The sequence below is a fragment of the Melanerpes formicivorus genome, unplaced genomic scaffold (genome assembly GCF_026170545.1).
Source record: "Melanerpes formicivorus ecotype bairdi unplaced genomic scaffold, bMelFor1.0.p_v2 SCAF_1, whole genome shotgun sequence".
NCBI classification, from domain to species: Eukaryota; Metazoa; Chordata; class Aves; order Piciformes; family Picidae; genus Melanerpes; species Melanerpes formicivorus.
In genome coordinates, this window is record NW_027142353.1 from 67,452,276 (window position 1) to 67,472,762 (window position 20,487).

Below are 20,487 nucleotides of genomic sequence, written 5' to 3' on the forward strand. Positions count from 1 at the left end.
ATGTTCAGCCAGCTGTCAACTTCCATTCAAGACAATTCTAAACGATTTTTTCTGTTCACAAAGGTTTATATGCAATCTCCCCCTCGTGCCTGCTCTTCTGCCTGTGTAAATTGTTTGGCTCCAGGGAATTTTGTAAGAGGATGCTCTAAGGAAAAGCTTATGTAAGTAATTAGCAGAGCAAATGCCAGTAGATGGCAGTCCTGAATATGCAGCATAGCTCCTGGGCCTTGTAGCATCCAGCAGGCAAAAAACACCCTTCTGTGCAGTGCAGTTGAGCTCTTTAGCACAGCTCTTTGTGTGGTTTCTTAGAAAACAGCCTGTAAGCGTGCGGAAGCGCTGCTGCTGTCTCACACCTTGGCGCACGTGGGAAACCCTTCTCTCTTTTGAAGCTTTCAGCTGCTTCCACAGACCAGCCCCTGCACCTAAAGAGAGTGAATTGCATTACAGCAATCTTCAGAAGCGTTCAGCCCCCTGTCTGCTATTTTTTACATTCAAAGCTTTGTGAGTTTTGGCGGCAAATTCTTTGAGGTTGCTTTGAACTTAGCAGATCTGTGCTCAGAGGGATGTACAATGTATGTAATACACACCCCCATCCCTGGAAAAGGCACAGTGTTCTTAGAGCTGCTCAAGTAGCTGGAGAAGAGGAGGCTCAGGGGAGACCTTATTGCTCTCTACAACTACCTGAAAGGAGGTTATAGCCTGGTGGGAGTTGGTCTCTTCTCCCAGGCAACCAGCACCAGAACAAGAGGACACAGTCTCAAGCTGCACCAGGGGAGGTTTAGGCTGGATGTTAGGAAGAAGTTCTTCATAGAGAGAGTGATTTTCCTTTGGAATGGGCTGCCCAGGGAGGTGGTGGAGTTGGCTTCTCTGGATGTGTTTAGGAGAAGACTTGATGGGATGCTTTGTGCCATGGTTTAGTTGGTTAGATGGTGTTGGGTGATAGGTTGGACTCGGTGATCTCGAAGGTCTTTTCCAATCTATTATTCTATTCTATTCTATTCTATTCTATTCTATTCTATTCTATTCTATTCTATTCTATTCCATAGACTGCTCTGAATTTCCCTAGTTTGCTGGGGAACCATGGCCACTCAAAGGGCTAATCCAGACCTCAGCTTTCCTTAGCGCTAGTTCCTTGCTCTGTGTCTCTCCTGAGCCATTCAAAGAGGAGTCTGCTCCCATCCAGAAACTGTATCAGCATGTTTTCATAGTGCTGTGCTTTAGCTTAATATTGCCTAGAAGGACCACTTCACACTCCAGCCAGCAGCAACCACATGACTTGTACATCTCTGTTGCCCATCCCAGTTCTCCAAAGGCTATGGTGTGGGAACTTAATGACACATCTCCTTGTGTCTGTCCTACACAAAGTCTGGACTCATGAACAGGAGCCTTGGGTCTCATTATGTGGCCAAAAGAGATCTTGCAGTGATTCATTGCCCTCACTCCACTTATTCTCACATCCTTGCTTGGGCATATCATTACAGTGCAGCACTCACACTGGATTTAAAACCTTTGGCAGTGTAAAGCGGTTTAATTTTTACCTTTTTTTGGCTGCATTAGAGCCTGGCCTAATCCAACCCTAATTAAGTATCATCCAGAAGCCATTTACTCACCAAGCTGGGAAAATAAAAGGAAATCCCCCCAGAGCCTTGCAAGAGAACAAAGTGTACTTTGGGAACTTGCTTCTGTAGGCAGAACTTTATAAGTTGATGTACCTATAGCACGAAGTTTTCAGAGACTCTCTGTGTTCCTGTTTAAAGAGACTGTGTGTATTCATATTTTGTTCTTCACACATTCCTCAATCTCAGTGAGAGTGGAAAGATAAAACAGAGGACTGAATGAAAAAAATAAAACAAAGTTGAAGTCAAAGGAATTCTAAGCAACATCTTTGTGCAAGGGTGAGGCCATTAGTCATCTTTCTGACCCATACAACATATGCATTCACTGGAGGAGCTGTGAAACTCAGGCTAAAAAGAGATGAGACAAACTTGAAGTGGCAGCACTGAAACAAACCCAGGGCTTTCAAGGTATTTTCTCAGCCTCCTGTAAAAGATGCCTGAGTTTCATCTCTTTGCTCAGAGGAAGCCTAAAACTAGCAGGGTAATGTTACACCTTATTCAGCACCTCAGAGTGGTGCTGGGATAGAGTAGGAACTCTGTTGTCAGTTATTGCTTAAATATTCATTGACACTTTCTGGTTTGGCAGACTGTGATTCTGTGCTCTCTGGCTGTTTCCAAGCTGTACTGCTAGTGTTGCTGTCTCTGTGTCTACTGCAGATTTACACACACATGTCTACAGGTAAGCTTCCTTTTCTGGGAAATGATAAAAGAACCCAAATTTGAATGAAATTCCTTAGCTATTCCTTGACCAGGTGGCCAAGAAGGCCAATGGCATCCTGGTCTGGATCAGGAATAGTATGGCCAGCAGGAGCAGGGAAGTCATTCTGCCCTGTACTCTGCACTGGCTATGCCACACCTTGAGTCCTCTGTCCAATTCTGGGCTCCTCGATTTAATAAGGACATTGAGACATTTGAAGGTGTCCAGAGGAAGGGCAGCGAGGCTGGGGAGAGGTCTGGAGCACAGTCCTGTGAGGAGAGGCTGAGGGAGCTGGGGTTGCTTAGCCTGGAGAAGACGAGGCTCAGGGGAGGACCTCATTGCTTTCTACAACTACCTGAAGGGAGGTTTGTAGCCGGGTGGGGGTTGGTCTCTTCTCCCAGGCAACCAGCACCAGAACAAGAGGACACAGTCTCAAGCTGTGCCAGGGCAGGTTTAGGCTGGATGCGAGGGAGGAAAGTTCTTCCCAGAAGGAGTAATTGGCCATTGGGATGTGCTGCCCAGGGAGGTGGTGGAGTCACCATCCCTGGAGGTGTTTAAGAGGAGACTGGATGAAGCGCTTGGTGCCATGGTTTAGTTGATTAGATGGTGTTGGGTGCTAGGTTGGACTCGATGATCTCTGAGGTCGGTTTCCAACCTAATTCTGTTAATTCAGACACTTCCAAAAAAGTTTCTTTTTTAACTCTGTGGCTCCTGAGCAAGCACAGCTAAGTGCAATAGAACAGACAAGCAACCACGGGCTAAATTCCTGTCACCTACTCGTGATCCCATGGAAGACTGGGAATGACAGTGAAAGAAAGAGGCTGTGGGTACTGGAGTGGCTGTTCCTTGTGTGCACAGATCTTGATTGCCTCAGGCTGGGGTACTGAGGGGTGGCATGTGGAGACTTACCTCTGTGTAATAGGAAATACTTCACATTTATAATCCATGTAAAGGTATTATTAGGAGATCAATCTTAATAAACTTTGATTTTTCAATTACTTTCTCCCTTTGGGCTGGGTTTTGTTTTGTTTTGTTTTGTTTTGTTTTGTTTGTTTGCTGGTATTTTGTTTGTCTTTGTTTGCTTGTTGTTTTTTGTTTCTTTGTTTAGTTTAGCAGCATGTAGCTGGCATCAAAACCTATTAAGCTGCATTAAAAACTAGTAATTGAGTTCATGAGATACTCAGAAGCCCACAAGCAGAAGCGTGGAAGACTTTGGCTGATTTATGAATTAATAAGTGTTGGATTCTGGTGTTTGTATTTTGGGGAATTTCCTGCAGGTTTTAGAGGTGAACATAAAATAGTGCTTCAGATGATCCTCTCAGTCAATTCACCTAGCTATTCAGCTCCCTGATAAACCCTGCTTAGAAACTGTCTGAATAGCTTATGAAGTCATATTTTTTCAGGTAATGGATCTAAAGTACTATCATTATTAGTTCAGGAGTGTTATATCCATTTTCTCTTTGTGTGACTTGTTTCCCTTTCCTAGTGGCTTTGCCTTTGTGTAAGTCATTCTGCAGGCTGGTAAAGAATGAAATGATAAGGAAAATTCTTGTTGCTTGCAACAAGGTATTGGCTGCAGGCTCACACCAGCTCATCTGCCTACAACTACCTGAAGGGACGCTGTAGCCAAGTGGGGTTGGTCTCTTCTCCCAGGCAACCAGCACCAGAACAAGAGGACACAGTCTCAAGCTGTGCCAAGGGAAGGTTTAGGTTGGATGGTAGGAAGAAATTCTTCCCAGCAAGAGAGATTGGCCATTGGAATGTGCTGCCCAGGGAGGTGGTGGAGTCATCATCACTGGAGGTGTTTAAGAAGAGACTGGATGGGGTGCTTGGTGCTATGGTTTAGTTGATTGGATGGTGTTGGGTGCTAGGTTGGACTCGATGATCTCAAAGGTCTTTCTCAACCTGGTTCATTCTGTGATTCTGTGATCTGCAAGCACACAGCTCTCCATGGCATCAATTACTTCTCTCAAGTCACTCTTCTCTTAGCAGAGGCAAAATACCCAGGGCTAAAGTTGGTGGTATTGCCTCCTTGCTACAATAGCAAACCTAAGCCAGCACTTACATTCCCCTGCCTTATTTTCTTCATCATCTGTCTGGAACACTGTGAGCATCTCCAAACTGTAATGTCAGCTATCACCACACATACTCTGCTTTTATTTGCAGAAGGCTTTTGCAGAGGTGATTCCATGGAATTCTGCATTTCTCCAAATGAATTCTGGTGCAGAGGAGAGCAGAATTCCACCTACTATCATTTAACTGAGGCATTAAAACTACTTATGGTTTTTAGCAAATCTATTACCTTGAATAATCACAGAAATGAGCACTAAATGAAAACCTTCTCAAAATGTCATGGAAGATCTCCATTTCCCACAGAGCTTTCTCTTAAGTCAACATGGAATTGCAAAATTTTGCTAAGCTTTGGTAAGCATCCTGTAGTCCTAATTCTGAAGGCAACACTTGATTCATTACTAACAAGTGATTGAAAACATGAGAAAATCCTTCCCCCTTCCCCTGAAGCATCAGCCAAGCAAACAAATAAAAACACTAAAGATTCCTGACAATCTTGCTGCTGAAAACAGAGGCAGGAATCAGAAGTGTCATTTAGATCATAGAATCATAGAATCAAAAAGGTTGGAAAAGACCTCAGAGATCATCAAGTCCAACCTGTCACCCAACACCTCAGGACTAACAACCATGGCTTCAAGTGCCATGTCCAATCCTCTTTTAAACACCTCCAGTGATGGTGACTCCACCACCTCCCTGGGCAGCACATTCCAATGGCCAATCTCTCTTGCTGGGAAGAACTTTCTCCTCGCCTCCAGCCTAAACTTTCCCTGGCACAACTTGAGACTGTGTCCTCTTGTTCTGGTGCCTGGGAGAAGAGACCAACCCCCACCTGGCTACAACCTCCCTTCAGGTAGCTGTAGAGAGCAATAAGGTCTCTCCTGAGCCTTCTCTTCTCCAGGCTAAGCAACCCCAGCTCCCTCAGCCTCTCCTCACAGGGCTGTGCTCCAGACCACTCCCCAGCCTTGTTGCCCTTCTCTGGACATGTTCAAGTGTCTCAATGTCCTTCTTACATTGAGGGGCCCAGAACTGGAACCTGGGGAAAACATGGGCAGATAATTCACTGAGCTAAGTGAGAGCAGCAGTATTTTCAAGAGAAAGTAAGGCAAAGGCAAGAATTTCAGGATGAATTCATGGGTGTCCATGTTGCCATGGCAACTTCTCAGTGGAATTAAGTATTTTCTCCTTTCTTTGGGGATTAAAAATAAAAATAAAAAAAAATTAAACAAACAACAACAACAAAACCAAAGCAAAACCAAGAGAGATGCTGGTCTGCAAGAGGGTGTTTTAATTTAGTTTCAAAAATTTAGTTTCATTTCATTTTTTTCCCCAATACATCAGTGACTGTTTCTTATCATGCAGACATTGTTTTGTTATTCTTTGGAAAGAGGCTTAACAGTCTAAAAAGCACTCCATATTATACATGTGCTATTCATAAAGGTTTCTCTTGCCCTCTCTTTACTTTGACTGCTTATTGAAAGCCTAAATTCCTTCACATTTCTGGATCCTCGTCTATTTATCTTTCTTTCTTTTTCTCTTTCTTTCTCTCTTTCTTTCTTTCTCTCTTTCTCTCCTTCCTTCCTTCCTTCCTTCCTTCCTTCCTTCCTTCCTTCCTTCCTTCCTTCCTTCCTTCCTTCCTTCCTTCCTTCCTTCCTTCCTTCCTTCCTTCCTTCCTTCCTTCCTTCCTTCCTTCCTTCCTTCCTTCCTTCCTTCCTTCCTTCCTTCCTTCCTTCCTTCCTTCCTTCCTTCCTTCCTTCCTTCCTTCCTTCCTTCCTTCCTTCCTTCCTTCCTTCCTTCCTTCCTTCCTTCCTTCCTTCCTTCCTTCCTTCCTTCCTTCCTTCCTTCCTTCCTTCCTCCCTCCCTCCCTCCCTCCCTCCCTCCCTCCCTCCCTTCCTCCCTTCCTCCCTTCCTCCCTTCTTCCCTTCCTTCCTCCCTTCCTCCCTCCCTCCCTCCCTTCCTCCCTTCCTTCCTTCCTTCCTTCCTTCCTTCCTTCCTTCCTTCCTTCCTGTGGTCGGTTGACGTTGCCCCCTTAAGAAAGGGAACATGGTGGACGGAAGTTGGTAAACGGAAGGAATAGTCTAAACTAATTTCATTGGACGAGTGGGAGTGAAGTGGACATTTCCAGCACTTCTCAGTCAGTCTTGCTTCCGCCTTTCTACGGTGCGGCTGCTCTCTGTCCCTGTGCTGGGCTTTCTGCCAAGGCTCCGGCCTTGAGAGAAAAACTGATAAGGCCTGCATTAACTCCTTTCCAATTAACACAAAACTGCTTTTAACTTCTTTCTTTCGCTCTCTCTCTCTTCTAACCTAATCTGGGGAAAGGGGGGAGAGAGGGGAAAGAGGAGGTGGGGAACCCCCCTCTCTGCCGAGAGGGGTTCACTCTCATTTCTGTGTTACTCTGTTGTATATCTTTGTATATATTGTAGATATTGTAAATTTGTAAATATCTCCCTGCAAACCCTACATCGCTTTGTAAATATAGCTCCACTGCTTTGCTAATTCAGCTTGCGAGTTTTTTTCTTTTCCCTTCAATTTTTTTTTTCCCTTTTACTTTACAAGGGGGAAGGGAGGAGGCTTCTCAGCCTTACCCCTTCCACCCACCACATTTTTTTTTATTGGCGTACCCAACGTGCGGCAGATAATAAGTTTAATTTATTACTTGATTGATTTAGTGTTTTCTAGCTGAATTAGCAAACATGAAAGTATTGTGGTTTGTGGAGCGATTATTCTTTTCAATTTTTGGGGCTCTGTTTTACAGGTATTGTTTGGGTTTGATTTTGGATTACCTGGGTAAATATTTGGTGCGGACAATTTATATGTGGGTTATGTATAGAGTTAAATCATGGTATGGAAAATGTATTAATTTATTATGGCCAGTGAGATACAGGAATGTTACCTCCACCACTCTCCCAATTGAGATAAAGGGTTTTAAGATTCCGCCTGAGGAGACAGTAACTTTAGGTGATGCCTGGGATCCAAAGGTGATTTATGTGATGTGTATAATTCTGCTGCTGGTGATAACTAATGTGTTTTCTCTGTATTCCTTGTGGCGAGAGAAAAAGGTGTCCAGGGCGTGTTTTGTTATTAAAACTAGATCAAAAAGAAAACGCCGTGGCTCTCGATCAGTCCCAGAGTCATCTAGTGACGAGGACTGTGGAGAACCCGTGTCAGTCAAAAAGAAGGCTAAAAAGTTAATGGGTAAAGCAGCTCTAAATGACTTTGCTGACTCTAGCAAGCAGCCAAGGGCATCGGCTGGTATCAACATGGCACCTACTCCTTCTCCCACTCCTTCTCCTTCTTCTTCTCCGTCGGCCATTAATGGAGCAACGTCACTTCCACCCACTCCCTCAGTGGGACCGGAAGTCACTGCCCCAGCAGCTGATTTATCTCAGGACCTGTCAGCTTCCATTAAGGTGGCTGTAAATTCAAACACAGCTCCAGTTAAGGTTGCTCCTTTAAAGACTAGAGCTGGAAAGGGCAAAGATGGAGAAGAAGAGGAGGAGACTGATCCTGGTGAGGGGCCCTCTACTCTAAAAGATCCTGCTCAGGAGGAAGAGAAAGTTTGTTTTAAAGATCTAGCTAACCTAGTGAGATCAAAGCAGGATAGAGATGAAGCTAGGAAAGCAGCTGGCAAAGGTGGTTCTCAGCTTAAAGAGATCCTTAGGAGGATGACAGCAGGATTTTACGGGCAAAGAATTCAGGGAGATGAAGATCAAGATGATATTACGGACTGTTCGTCACCACGGGAGGAATTGCGTAATGTCCGTAAAGATTTCACCAGGGCAGATAAGGAGCCAGTTCTAGCTTGGCTTAGTAGGTGTTATGATACAGGTGCTTCAGCTCTAACAGTTGGAGACAAGTCAGCAGCTCAGTTAGGAACTCTCTCAAGGGACAATGGAATAGATAGACATCTAGGCGAAGCTCTCGGTAAGGTTAATCTGTGGATACGCCTTTTAATAGCGGTTGCCCTGAGATACCCTTCCCGAGATGATCTTCCATGGAATCCTAAACCCTGGACTACCATAGATGAGGGAATTAAGCGCTTGAGAGAATTTGCTGTTAGAGAGCTACTCTATGGTGAACATGAAACTCTGAATCCTGATGACATTCCTGTGGGTATTGGTCTTGCTAAAAAGATCATCAAACTTGCTCCTTCTAATTATGCAAACATTCTGGCAAGCAGAATTGTGTCAAGAAGTTATGGTGGAACTTCTCCTACGGTTGGCCAATTCAGTGATCAAATGAGACAATTGGAGGATAGCATGACACGTGGTTCTTTGGTTTCAGCCATTGAAACTCTGTCTGGAAAAATTGAGAATTGCATGAGAGAGTTAAAAGATGAATTTAGAAATTCCATATCCCAATTGGCACAAAGGGATAATTTCAATTCTTCCTCCAGGTGGGTACAAGTCTCATCTGTGAGGAATACACGTCCTCCAAGGAGGTCATTCCAAAACAGGACATTCCAAAACAGGTCATTCCAAAACAGACCACCAAGGCAATCACGTAGAACTATTTGGATAACTCTGCGTGATCAGTTTGGTGAGAACATGAACCGCTGGGATGGCCAACCAACTTCTAATCTTTTCAGGAGACTGAGGGAATTGCAAAGTGGCAGAACCCGAGGTAGCAATACCAGAAGGGTAGCTGTTACTTCCACAGCTCCCCAGAATGACTCTTATGGCTCCAACAGTGGCTCCAGTTATAACATGCAAAGTTATAACCCTGCAAACTATGTGCAATGCACATGTGCGCATGTTCCCCATAACTAGGGGTGCCCTGCCTCCCGCCAGGGGGAGGAGAGGGATAACAGAGATAACAGAATCTATTGGGATGTGTACATCCAGTGGCCTGGCACTTCACAATTTCGGAAGTACAGGGCCTTGGTTGACACAGGAGCTCAGTGCACCATAATACCATCAAATTATCAGGGATCAGAGTCTATAACTATTCTGGGAGTCACTGGTGGATCTCAAGAGTTAAGTAAGGTAGAGGTTAATATAAGTTTAACTGGTAAACAATGGAGGAAGCATACAGTTGTGACCGGACCTGATGCACCTTGTATTTTGGGAATTGATTTTCTGAGAGAAGGGCGTTTCAAAGACCCTAGAGGTTACAAATGGGCTTTTGGAGTAGCTTCAATAGAAATTGATGGACAAAAATTGAAGCTGTCTGCCAGACCTGAGCTTTCTGATGAATCTGCAGTTGTGGGACAACATAAGATACAGGACATTAAATTGCCGGTTGCTTCTCAGACTGTGCATCACAGACAATACAGAACCAACCGTGACTCTTTGTTGCCCATTCAGAATCTGATTCGTCAGTTGGAGAGTCAGAAAGTCGTCAGCAAAACTCATTCACCCTTCAACAGTCCAGTGTGGCCTGTGCGGAAGCAGAATGGAGACTGGCGTCTGACGGTAGACTACCGAGCCCTGAATGAAGTGACACCACCTATGAGTGCAGCAGTACCAGACATGATGGAGCTTCAGTATGAGCTGGAATCCAAAGAGGCCAAATGGTATGCTACCATAGACATTGCTAATGCATTTTTCTCTATTCCCATAGCAGAGGAATGCAGGCCTCAGTTTGCTTTCACCTGGAGAGGAATCCAGTACACTTTCAACAGGCTGCCAATGGGCTGGATCCACAGCTCAAGCATCTGTCATGCAGTGATCCACGATGCTCTGGAGAAAGGCGGTGCTCCAGAACACATCCAGTTCATCGATGATATCATCGTCTGGGGTAAAACTGCTGAGGAAGTCTTCGAGAAAGGTAACAAAATCATTGACGTTCTTCTGAATGCAGGTTTTGCCATCAAGCGAGACAAGGTGAAAGGACCTACCACAGAGATTCAGTTTCTGGGAGTGCGGTGGCAGGATGGACGCCGACACATTCCAGTGGATGTGGTAAATAGAGTCTCTACCATGGCAAGTCCCACAAACAAGCAAGAGACCCTACGTTTCTTGGGGATAGTGGGATTTTGGAGACTACACATTCCTGGATACAGTCAGATTGTGAAACCTCTGTATGATGTGACTCGAAAGAGAAACCATTTCCACTGGGGACCTGAACAACAAGCAGCCTTTGACCAGATAAAGCAAGAGGTAGTTCAAGCAATGGGTCTGGGACCTGTCCGAGATGGTCCAGACATTAAGAACATTTTGTACACAGCTGCAAGTGACAATGGTCCAACCTGGTGCTTGTGGCAAAAAGCTCCAGGTGAGACACGTGGACGACCTCTTGGTTTCTGGAGTCGAGGTTACAGAGGTTCAGAGGCTAACTATACTCCAACAGAGAAAGAAATTTTAGCTGCCTATGAAGGAGTAAAAGCATCTTCTGAAGTGATTGGAACTGAATCACAACTTCTTCTAGCTCCCAGATTACCAGTTTTGAATTGGATGTTCAAAGGCAAGGGCTCCACACCACATCATGCCACAGACTCAACATGGTCTAAGTGGATGGCTCTGATAACACAGAGAGCTCGAATGGGAAATCTTGAAAGACCTGGTCTAGTGGAGGTGATCTCAAGTTGGCCTGAAGGTATCAACTGTGCTAAACCTCCAGAGGAGAAAGTAACTCGTGCTGAGGAAGCTCCTCCTTACAATGACCTTTCTGATGATGAAAAGAAATATGCTTTGTTCACAGACGGTTCCTGTCGTCTTGTTGGAAACAAGCGAAGGTGGAAGTCTGCAGTGTGGAGTCCAACACGCCGAGTTGCAGAAGCGAAAGATGGAGAAGGAGAATCCAGTCAGTTCGCAGAGGTAAAAGCTGTCCAGCTAGCTCTCGACGTGGCTGAACGTGAGAGATGGCCAAAGCTTTATCTCTACACCGACTCATGGATGGTAGCCAATGCTCTATGGGGTTGGCTAAAGAACTGGAAGAAGAGTGGTTGGCAGAGAAAAGGAAAACCCATTTGGGCAGCCAACCTGTGGCAGGACATTGCTGATCGAATCGAGAGAATTCCAGTGAAAGTGAGACACATCGATGCTCACATTCCTAAGAGCAAAGCTACTGAGGATCAACAACACAACCATCAGGCAGATCTAGCTGCAAGAGTTTCTCAAGTAGACATGGACTCTAATCTTGATCTCGACTGGAAACACCGAGGTGAGATGTTCTTAGCTCGGTGGGCTCACGATTCGTCAGGACATCAAGGCAGAGATGCAACATACCAATGGGCTCGTGACAGATCCATAGACATTTCCATGGATGCTATCACACAAGTCATCCATGACTGTGACATTTGTGCTGCTATTAAGCAGGCAAAACGACTTAAGCCCTTGTGGTATGGTGACAGATGGTCCAAGTACAAGTATGGTGAAGCTTGGCAGATTGACTACATCACTCTACCACGTTCTCGTTCTGGTAAGCAGTATGTGCTTACTATGGTAGAGGCAAACACTGGATGGTTGGAAACTTATCCAGTTCCACATGCAACTGCACGCAACACCATTCTCGGTCTGGAGAGACAAATCCTGTGGAGACACGGAACTCCAGAGAGGATTGAGTCAGACAACGGAACTCATTTCAAGAACAACCTTGTAAAGAGCTGGGCAAAAGAGCACGGTATTGAGTGGATATTCCACATTCCCTACTATGCACCAGCTTCAGGGAAGATTGAACGCTACAACGGTTTGTTGAAGACCACTCTCAAAGCCATGGGGGGTGGATCTTTGAAAAACTGGGAAAAACATTTAGCACAAGCAACCTGGCTGGTAAATAGTAGAGGTTCAGTGAACCGAGCTGGACCTGCACATTCAGATTTGCTACGGAAAGTAGAAGGTGATAGAGTTCCTGTTGTTAGAGAAAAGAATCTGTTAGGTAAAACTGTTTGGGTATTCTCACCCTCAGGAGAGGCTAAACCTGTCTGAGGGGTGGTTTCAGCTGAAGGTCCGGGTCACACTTATTGGGTAATGCAAGAGAATGGTGAAATTCAGTGTATTCCACAAAGAAATTTAACTTTAGCTGAAAGAGGTTAATTTCAAACTGTTGTATAGCTACATCGCGTCCAAAGGAAGAATCAACGAGGAGTCTACGGTGCACGAACCCTGAGATCCCTGAGAGCCCTGAGTCAACTAAGAGACCCTGAGATTTCCCTGTTTCCCTTTTCTTCGCTTCATCGGTGAAGAAATGAACTGTTTTCCATTTTTCTCATTTTCTGATTTTCTTGAACTTTTGAATCATCTACATCTGAGCATAGCCAGAATGGACTATGAACTTTACTCACGAACTGTAAATATCGTTTTGGATTGGATGGACAGTGTGAACAGCCAATGAAATTGTTTAGAAGGGGTGGACTGTGGCCGGTTGACGTTGCCCCCTTAAGAAAGGGAACATGGTGGACGGAAGTTGGTAAACGGAAGGAATAGTCTAAACTAATTTCATTGGACGAGTGGGAGTGAAGTGGACATTTCCAGCACTTCTCAGTCAGTCTTGCTTCCGCCTTTCTACGGTGCGGCTGCTCTCTGTCCCTGTGCTGGGCTTTCTGCCAAGGCTCCGGCCTTGAGAGAAAAACTGATAAGGCCTGCATTAACTCCTTTCCAATTAACACAAAACTGCTTTTAACTTCTTTCTTTCGCTCTCTCTCTCTTCTAACCTAATCTGGGGAAAGGGGGGAGAGAGGGGAAAGAGGAGGTGGGGAACCCCCCTCTCTGCCGAGAGGGGTTCACTCTCATTTCTGTGTTACTCTGTTGTATATCTTTGTATATATTGTAGATATTGTAAATTTGTAAATATCTCCCTGCAAACCCTACATCGCTTTGTAAATATAGCTCCACTGCTTTGCTAATTCAGCTTGCGAGTTTTTTTTCTTTTCCCTTCAATTTTTTTTTTTCCCTTTTACTTTACAAGGGGGAAGGGAGGAGGCTTCTCAGCCTTACCCCTTCCACCCACCACACTTCCTTCCTTCCTTCCTTCCTTCCTTCCTTCCTTCCTTCCTTCCTTCCTTCCTTCCTTCCTTCCTTCCTTCCTTCCTTCCTTCCTTCCTTCCTTCCTTCCTTCCTTCCTTCCTTCCTTCCTTCCTTCCTTCCTTCCTTCCTTCCTTCCTCCCTTCCTCCCTTCCTCCCTTCCTTCCTCCCTTCCTCCCTTCCTCCCTTCCTCCCTTCCTGTCTTTCTCTCTTTCTGTCTTTCTTTCTGTCTTTCTTTCCCCTCTCTTGCTGTTTAGCTACAGAGCTTGGATAGTCAGCATATGGGTTAGTTGTTTAGGTGGGTTGGATTGGTTGATAGGTTGGACACGATGATCTTGAAGGCCTCTTCCAACCTGGTCTGGTCTATTCTATTCTATTCTATTCTATTCTATTCAATTCATACTGTTAGAAATTAGCTTAATCTTAGAAAACCCATGCCTGTAGCTATATCTATCTTATGGCCATGCCTACACTGCTGAATTAAATGTGGCCAGGAAATTTCCTTGGAACTGCAGCCAAATGGCATGAAAGAATCCATATCTATGCCAGTAAAATCCTTAATCTCCCAACCAGGGTGCCTAGATGCAAACATCATGTTGGAAATGGTTTCTGAAGGGTACATTTCTAGGGGAGATCTGGCCAATACATGCAGAATGTATGACAGAAAATGGGCTTGGGGGAATGTTTGAATTTCCAGGTACATCCACAGCCCACATTGTTCAGAGGACACAAATCAAGACTAAACACAGTGTAATCAGCCCAGTTGGTCGCTGTTTTGTACTGCTAGAGCATCAAAGAGCTGCTGGAGCTTTTATCTCTTTCACTTTTCATTAGATCACTAAAACTCCCCAAACCTTCATTTGGGCTGTTGCTACAGAAATAAATAGAACAAAGAGAGATTTACACCAACATAATGACAGACTTCAGTGCCAGGAGGGACTGTTGCTATTGTCATGATGGAGTGCCTCTATGGAAGCCAATAGACCTTTGTCACTGTATTTCAGGCGATGTGGCACTAATGAGCAGGAGACAAAAATATGTCTAGAAACTCCCAGTGTTAGCACAACACAGTTCAGCTCTAAGGGAACACACAACCTGTGTAAATATGCACATTTAGGCTGGTTTGATTTGCTGGGCTTTTAAGTGACAGGAATATCTGCTGAGTTTACTTCTTAGCTCCTCTGAGCAACAGAGATTAGTTCTTATATATCTATATGAGAACTAGAGATACATCTTATAGCTATAGCTCTTAGGTGTGAACTATGTAGCTGGTTCTTCTGCATTCTAAAGATTCACTTTCACTGCTTTGTTGTCTTATTTTGCTTTGTTTTGTGGTTCTTTTTTGTTAATTGAAATCAGGCAACTTAACTGCATCGCTTTTAACTCTTGGAAGGAAGAAAGCACTGGGAGATGGGAAGAGCCTCTGACAACTCTGTTTCTGATTCCATCATTCAGTCACCAGCTGCCTGGCAATGGTTGTGCACTAGCAATTTGTGCAGATAAATCCTGGCTTTTTCTCACCAGACTGCTTCCTTCAGTAGCCTATTTAGCCTGCTAAGAGCCAGACCTGAAAAAACTGGCATGAATTTTCCTCCTTTCACCCTAACTTTAGCTTCTGAATTAGACAAACAAAATCCTACATTCAGAAAGAGAAGAGACACCCCTAAATGAAGAATATATCCCCACACAACCTGGATTGTTCTCTGGCAGTGCTTGTTGTTTTCTTCAGGAACATTTAAGAGAATGAAGCATGGCCCTAACTTCAGGTTCTTAGACAAATTAAATCCTAACTTTAGGTTATTCACCCTAACTTTAGGTTCTTAATTAGACAAACTAAATCCTAACTTTGGTTTCCTCACCCTGACTTTAGGTTCTTAATTAGACAAACTCAATCTTACATTCAGAAAGAGAATAGGCACCTCTAAATGAAGAATGTATCCCCACACAATCTGAATTGCTCCCTGGCAGTGTTTGTTGTTTTCTTCAGGAACATTTAAAAGAATGAAGCATGGCCCCAACTTTAGGTTCTTAGTTAGACAAACTAAATCTTAACTTTAGGTTCCTCACCCTAACTTCAGGTTCTTAGACAAACTAAATCCTGACTTTAGGTTCCTCACCCTGACTTTAGGTTCTTAATTAGACAAACTAAATCCTAACTTTTGGTTCTTCACCCTAACTTTAGGTTCTTAATTAGACAAATGAAATCCTACATTCAGAAGGAGACTGGACACCTCTAAGTGAGGAACGTATCCCCACACAATCTGAATTGCTCCCTGGCAGTGCTTGTTGTTTTCTTCAGGAACATCTAAGAGAATGAAGCATGGCTAAGCTCCCAGATTGTGTACCTCGCTTATGTGCCCAAAGTCAAGTAGGGTAATTGTGTCACAAGCAGTCTTCCCCTTCCCCTGTCCTTACCTGCCATGAGGAAAAAAACGATGCTGGGCTGAGTAAATTGGGGTTGGTAGGGTGCCTGCCACCCATGTATTCATCAGTGCAGACCACACAGTCCTCTGCATCACGCCAGTCCCAGTAGGGGATGGTGAAGTTCTCGTCACCTGTTACCTTCTGGATCTCGCGTTCCCACAGCAGCAGGAAGGCTCGGTGCCAGGGCAGAAAGCCAGGGGCTTCATGGGCAAAGTCAATGTCCCTCCACACATTGGACCCACCTAAAAGCGTGTCCCGAGAGGCATAGTAATGCATCCACACAAAGAGATCGTACACGTTGATGCTTCTGAACATGGGGCTGGAGCCATTGTTCATCTGGGCGTACGTGCCGGTGGCAATAACATACTCCTGGGTAGGGGTGTTCTTTGCCAAGTTAAGGTAGGCAAGAAACTTGTCTTTCTCACTGGTGGTGAGCTGGAAGATGTTTCTTCTTGTTCTCAGTTGCCTTTCAGTGCAATTTAGTCCTGAGAAACCAAACTTGCATTCCCCGCAGTTGAATCCCATGAAGTTGCCTTCGCACTGACACGTCCGGTTGTAAAAGACGGAGGGCCATTCCTCTCTGTCATCCACCCCTGAGAAAGGGAACTGCGGTCCCAGCGGAGCCTGAGAGAGAAGAATGTTCTGGCAGGACCCTCTGCTGGAAAGCTCCCCACAAGGAGACCCATCTCCATCCCAGGGGGGACAGCACTCCTTCTTCAGCAAACTCTCTGTGTTTGCACAGGCTCTGGGGAACTGCCCAGCTGATGGCTGAAGGATGACTAGCAGGAGACCCACGGCAAACAAGGACATCCTTGCAAAGCAGCAGGAGAGCATTCGAGTTACGCTTCAGTGCATGGAGTGCTATCTCCAAGCCCTCCAAAGCCCTGGCTGTGAAAGAAATTCCTTCTCTCCACCAGGAATGCTTCACTGCTGACTTCTGCTACAGTGCACCCCCCAGTGTGCTTCCCCATTCCTCCCCTGGATGCAGTTACACACAAAATACACCTCGGAGTTAATCTGATTATCACATGTTCTGTCTGAAAGAGCAGGGACTTTCTCCCCACCCCCTGCAGATTTCAGAATACAGGCACTTATTATGGACTTTCATCTTCTGCCTAGCACATGATTGCTTTCCTCTGGCAACTGGAAAGGAAGCAAACCAAAAATTTGGACACAGAAATAATTGTTGTCTTTTGAAAGTCCCTGTTCGATTATAAGCTTTAGAGTAAATGGTTGTTTAAAGAAAGACCCAGAGGAATATGATCAGTTAAATAAGAACAGTGAACCTAAAAATGAGAAAACAAACAATTCTGGGGGAAGTTATCTGTTTGATTTCTGGTTTAAGATGAAGCAAACGTAAGATGTGGTCAACTTAAGTGTGAACTTAGGGGAGACTCAGAACAAATAGCTTGGCTTGGCACTTTGATGTTCAGTGTAAGCTGCTTCCCAGGCTAGCACAGAGCAAATTAACTGAATGAGGCAAATGATAAGCTTTGCAGAAAAAAAATGCTTTATTTCCCTAGAATCCATAATGCTTCACACTCTGAAATCTGCAAACAAATTTTCTGCACAGTTTTGTGAGGAATGCAGGCAATATGCCAATAGATTTGCAGAATGTACTTTAAACAGCTGTCTCTGGACCTGGAAAACAAACCCTGACTCCTGTTTTGCTCCCATCAAAAAGTTTGCAAACCAACCCTATCTGGGTGGTTGTTTGCTTTGTTGTTTTCCTTCTTTTTCCTTTTTTTACTCAATACTCAGGTTTTGGAGTGAGTATTCTTCCTTATTCTGACACATCAGTGTGGAAAGAGCTAACAGAGATATCTGGGTGGGAATGGAATGGAACGGAATGGAACAGAACAGAACAGAATAGAGTAGAATAGAATAGAATAGAGTAGAATAGAATAGAATAGAATAGAATAGAATAGAATAGAATAGAATAGAATAGAATAGAATAGAATAGAATAGAATAGAATAGAATAGAATAGAATAGAATTAACCAGATTGGAAAAAACCTTTGAGATCATTGAGTCCAACCTGTCACCCAACACCATCTAATCAACTAAACCATGGCACCAAGCACCACATCCAGTCTCTTCTTAAACACTTTCCAGTGATGGTGACTCCACCACCTCCCTGGGCAGCACATTCCAATGGCCAATCTCACTTTCTGGGAAGAATTTCTTCCTAACATCCAGCCTAAACCTCCCCTGGCACAGCTTGAGACTGTGTCCTCTTGTTCTGGTGCTGGTTCTCTGGGAGAAGAGACCAAGCCCCACCTGGCTACAACCTCCCTTCAGGTAGTTGTAGAGAGCAAGAAGGTCTCCCCTGAGCCTCCTCTTCTCCAGGCTAAGCAACCCCAGCTCCCTCAGCCTCTCCTCACAGGGCTGTGCTCCAAACCCCTCCCCAGCTTTGTTGTCCTTCTCTGGACACCTTTCAGCAACTCAAAATCTTTCCTAATCTGAGGGGTCCAGAACTGGACACAGGACTCACGTCCAGCGCTGAGTACAGGGCAGAATGACTTCCCTGCTCCATTATGTGAAGTTGCCCCTTGTAGTGAAGGGCAGCAGTTGTTGCACTGCAGGACAGAATGCACATGAATTACCTCGAGCCTTCTTCAGCTACCATTGTTCTGAGCTGGGGTGGGGTGTTTTTGATTTATGATGTTACTAAAAGCATTGTGAGTTTTTCCTTTTGCTCAGGGAGAATTCCAGCAGGGCAGGGAAAAAACCTATAGGCAAATGAAGTGAGAAGTTTGCTGGGAAATGATGCCTTTTGCTGGAATCAGCAGGTCATCACATGATTGTGCTGAGGAGCACGAGGTGCTTTAATCCTGCAGCCTTCTGCGCCTCAGGTATTCCAGGAGATTATCCCCAGAGCCCTGCTGCTGGGGAGCCTCTGATGGGGGAACTTGAAGCAAGAAAGGCAAAGGAAAAGCAGCTGTCTTCTCAGAATTTCTCACTGCAGGCTGATGTTCACTGTTGGTTGACTGATTCCCCTGCTTCCCCTGTTCGGCTTGTAAACCAGATTTGATCACAGAAATGTTACCTGTTTGATTTATTTCATTTTCTCTTTGCCTGACTGCTTGGGAAACTTTTCAAGTTTATCTTGTTTACTGTTCCTCCCATGGAGGCTAGTGCAAAGCTGCTACACAGGAGAATAGATTCATCTCTGAGGATGAAAAGCTGCAAGGCAAACAGCCATACACACAAAAATAGCTCTGATATCTTATTTTTATATTTTAATTAGCAAGTTCAGTGTTAAAAAATAAGAATCTGAGCCTTGACAGTTGTCATATGACAAGTTTCTGAGGCAGCTAGCTAAGAGAAGAATCCCCTTGTGACGTGGTATGAATGAGGATTGTGACTGAGGAGCAGCACATGCCCTTCCTGACCTACTGTTGAGAGCAGTCCTGTTTGGCATAACTGTCAGTGATTCACAGAGAAATCAAACTTTCCATATATTAACATCCCTAAGCATTCAGCAAGCAAGAAAATAGATGTCCCTGTCCCAGTGTGTGGCTGCAGAATCACCAAATCATGAGACAGTCACACCTCTTACATGCTGCATCTGGGCAAAATTCTCTTAATTAAAAAGACCTCAGGAATTTCCATCTCTTGTGTGCTTCAGCCCAGCACTCTCTGGTCCATTGTTCATCTAATCAAGACATCACATCTGCATAAAATGTGAGCATAAGTGCAAAAGTGCAATTGAGGTTCCACCTCAGCATGAGGAGGAACTTTTTCACTGTGAGCATCACAGAGCACTGGAGCAGGCTCCCCAGAGAGGTTGTGGAGTCTCCTTCTCTGGAGACATTCAAGACCCATCTGGATGCATTCCTGTGCTAGATTATATGGTCCAGCTCTGGCAGGGATGTTGGACTGGATGGATGATCTTTGGAGGTCACTTCCAACACCTAACATCCTCTGATCCTGTGATCTGTGATCCTGTGAATTTAGTCTTTTTGTCTGAGAATTCTTTCCCTCATGTTCTGCTAGTGGGTTGACATCATCTTGCCACAAGCTCTGAGAGACCTCTCTCTCACACCTGGCTCTCCATGTTTGAAGGTAGATTAAGACTTATTCATTTAAGGTACACAAATTCTAGGCAGACCATAAGGAAAGATGTTGAGTTGCTGGAATGTGTCCAGAGAAGGGCAACAAAGCTGCAGAGAGGTCTGGGGCACAGCCCTGTGAGGAGAGGCTGAGGGAGCTGGGGTTGCTTAGCCTGGAGAAGAGGAGGCTCAGGGGAGACCTTATTGCTCTCTGCAACTACCTGAAGGGAGGTTGTATCCAGGTGGGGGTTGGTCTCTTCTCCCAGGCAACCAGCACCAGAACAAGAGGACACAGTCTCAGGCTGCACCAGGGAAGTTTAGGCTGGAGGTGAGGAGAAAGTTCTTCCCAGCAAGAGAGATTGCCCATTGGAATGTGCTCTCCAGGGAGGTGGTGGAGTCACCATCACTGGAGGTGTTCAAGAGAGGATTGGATGTGGCACTTGAAGCCATGGTTTAGTTAGTGATGAGGTGTTGGGTGATTGGTTGGACTTGATGATATCTGAGGTATTTTCCAACCTTATTGATTCAGTGATTCTGTGATTCTGTAGTAAAGGTTCCAACAGATGGTACTTGATTGGTCACACAGCCTGCTGGCACAAAGCTAATCTGCCATTTTAGCAACACTGAACCAGTGAGTTTTACCGGATCGATGCTTTATTTCTGTGGCCGTGTTATGTTTGATCTGATTCTGGGAGCCCTGGAGACATGCTAGTGCACTAGAAAATA

At 44.8% G+C, this 20,487-nt stretch overlaps 1 protein-coding gene across 1 annotated transcript in view; it reads right to left on the bottom strand.

Annotated features, from left to right (window-relative positions):
- TYR (tyrosinase) overlaps positions 1–16,711 on the bottom strand; it is a 59,791-nt gene extending 43,080 nt beyond the window's left edge. Inside the window, 1 exon segment of the mRNA XM_068143857.1 lies at positions 15,699–16,711. Within this exon segment, the coding sequence (XP_067999958.1) occupies positions 15,699–16,541 (843 nt within the window). The 5' untranslated portion in view covers positions 16,542–16,711.
- Between the last annotated feature and the right edge of the window lie 3,776 nt (positions 16,712–20,487).